This window comes from Lactuca serriola, chromosome 5 (genome assembly GCF_051521515.1).
Source record: "Lactuca serriola cultivar US96UC23 chromosome 5, Lser_US96UC23_V15, whole genome shotgun sequence".
NCBI classification, from domain to species: domain Eukaryota; kingdom Viridiplantae; phylum Streptophyta; class Magnoliopsida; order Asterales; family Asteraceae; genus Lactuca; species Lactuca serriola.
Window position 1 is genome coordinate 71,398,996 of NC_136412.1, and position 2,523 is coordinate 71,401,518.

At 44.0% G+C, this 2,523-nt stretch overlaps 1 protein-coding gene across 1 annotated transcript; it reads right to left on the bottom strand.

Annotated features, from left to right (window-relative positions):
* Positions 1 to 313: 313 nt before the first annotated feature.
* On the bottom strand, positions 314 to 724 carry LOC145049595 (uncharacterized). The gene has a single exon (XM_078997981.1). The coding sequence runs from the start codon at positions 722 to 724 to the stop codon at positions 314 to 316; it is 411 nt and encodes a 136-aa protein (XP_078854107.1).
* Positions 725 to 2,523: the final 1,799 nt, after the last annotated feature.

The following is a 2,523-nucleotide window of genomic DNA, read 5'->3' on the forward strand; positions in this document are numbered from 1 at the left end:
GCCAGGCAACGATCTCATGCACTTACAAGTCGGCTAATTTCTCAACTGACAAGCTCTCAAGAATAGCTAAGAAATGGGCACTCTTGGTCAATCAATCTACTATCACTCAAATTGCATCAAATCCCTTAGCCATTCGAGGTAGCTTGGTGATGAAGTCCATAGAAATATGTTCTCATTTCTACATGGGAACCTCCAGCAGTTGCAACCCACCATGTGGTCTCTGGTGTACGGCCTTGACCATTCGATAGGGCAAGCACCTCTCAACATACCATGCTATCTCGCTCTTCATGCACGACCACCAATAGCTAAGCCTCTAATCCCGATACATATTGGTGGCTCTAGGGTGTATCGAAAACCTGGACGTGTATGCCTCTTCTAATACAGTATGTCTTACCCCACCAAAATCTGACACCCAAACTTGTCCATACCGAGTCAATAATCTATGACTATCAATAGCGAACCTGTCAACCTCATCCTCAAGTCTCTCCCATTTCCAATTCTCCTTCTTGACTCCCTTGACCCGAGCCTCCTGAATCAGATCAAGAAACATAGAATCAATCGATATCCTCATACATAGACTCCTATTAGCAGAATGAGTTGTCTTGCAGCTCAAAGCATCAACAACTAAATTCGCTTTCCCCGGGTGATACAAGATCTCAAATTCAAAATCCTTGACCACGTCAAGCCGCCTACGTTCTCTCATATTTAGATTCGGCTGATCCATACGATATCTCAAACTGTTATGATCTGTGTAGATAGTACACCAGACGCCATACAAGTAATGCCGCTAAATATTAAGAGCAAACACCACCGCTCCCAACTCCAAATCATGTGTTGGATATCAGACCTCAGCGCCTGTAGCTGTCGAGAAGCATATGCAATGGCTCTCGTACGTTGCATAAGCACCGCTCCCAAACCGGTGATAGATGCATCGCAAAATACCACAAAATCCTCCATAGCCTTAGGGAGGGTTAACAATGGTGCCTCACACAACTTCTGTCTTAGTGTCTCAAATGCAGCTTGCTGCTCAGGCCCCCAACGGAATTTTTTGCCCTTCGTCGTTAGAAGGGTGAGGGGTATGACAATCTTGGAGAAGTCCTGAATAAATCTCCGATAGTACCCTGCCAAACCCAGGAAACTCTTGATTTCCGAAGGAGACTTTGGAATCTCCCACTGCATCACGACCTTGATATTGGCTGGATCGACCAAAATCCCATACCGGTTAACAAGATGCCCCAAGAACTGGACCTATCGTAACTAAAACTCACACTTCGAGAACTTGACATACAACTATTCTTGCCTCAAAACCCCTAGAAGCTCTCGAAGGTGCTCCTCATGTTGCTCCCTGGTCTTGGAATATACCAACATATCATCAATGAAAACAATAATTGATCGATCGAGCATCAACCTTCACACCCGATTCATCAAATCCATAAATATCATAGGCACATTGGTGAGCCCAAAAGGCATCACCAAAAACTCATAATGACCATAACGAGTCCAAAAATCGGTATTCTCCACGTCCTCCTCTGTAACCCTCACATGATGATACCCTGACATTAAATAGATCTTCGAGAACTAAGATCCACCCTTAACCATTATTCAGCGCAACTTGATCAACTCTAGGTAATCAATGCACATCCAGTGCGAGTCGTCCTTCTTCTTGACGAACAATATCGGTGCTCCCCACGTCGAACTGATCGGTCTGATAAACTGTTTGCCTAACAACCCCTAAAGCAGAAAGGACAACTATTACAACTCAGGCGGTGCCAATCGGTACCGTGCTTTGGAAATTGGAGCCACACCTGGAACTAAATCTATTTTGAACTCAACCTGCCTCTCGGGAGGCACACCAGGTAACTCCTCCGGAAATAAATCAACAAACTCTCTAACAACTGGAACATCTGAAACCGAAGCCTACTTTCCAACCCGAGTATCAACCATATGCAAGATAACCCATACAACCATGCTACATATACTGCCAAGCCCTAGTAGAAGAACAAAAAGTTAACCCAATCCTAGTACCTTCTCCATAGATAACCAGTTCTCCCCCACTAAGGGCTCAAACTACCATTCACTGACCCTCCAGTCTATCATAGCACCAAACCTGCTTAGCTAATCCATCCTCGCTATCACACACACACACACACATCCACCATGGGTATATGAATAAAAAAAATTGGATAAGGAACACCAAAAATCTCCAGAACACAACCCTAAAATAACCATGGATGCAGAAACCTCGTGCTTGTTGGCGATGGAAACCTACAATGGACACTATAACTCCCCAAGAGGCATATCAAATCCCCTACTGAACGTCTGAGATACAAAATATTGTCTCGCACCCAATTCAAAAAGCACAAGAGCAGGTAAAGAGTTCACAAAGAAGGTACCTAACAAAATCATAAACATAAGAATATCATAAAATAACTTGACAAAATATAAATAGAAACATACCAGTAATGATGTCAGGAGCCGCCTTGGCCGCCTTTGTAGTGATCTACAAAGAACGACCTTGAGCCC

Coding starts and splice junctions, on each gene's coding strand:
- LOC145049595 (XM_078997981.1), bottom strand. CDS start 724: ATGGATCAGCCGAATCTAAATATGAGAGAACGTAGGCGGCTTGACGTG.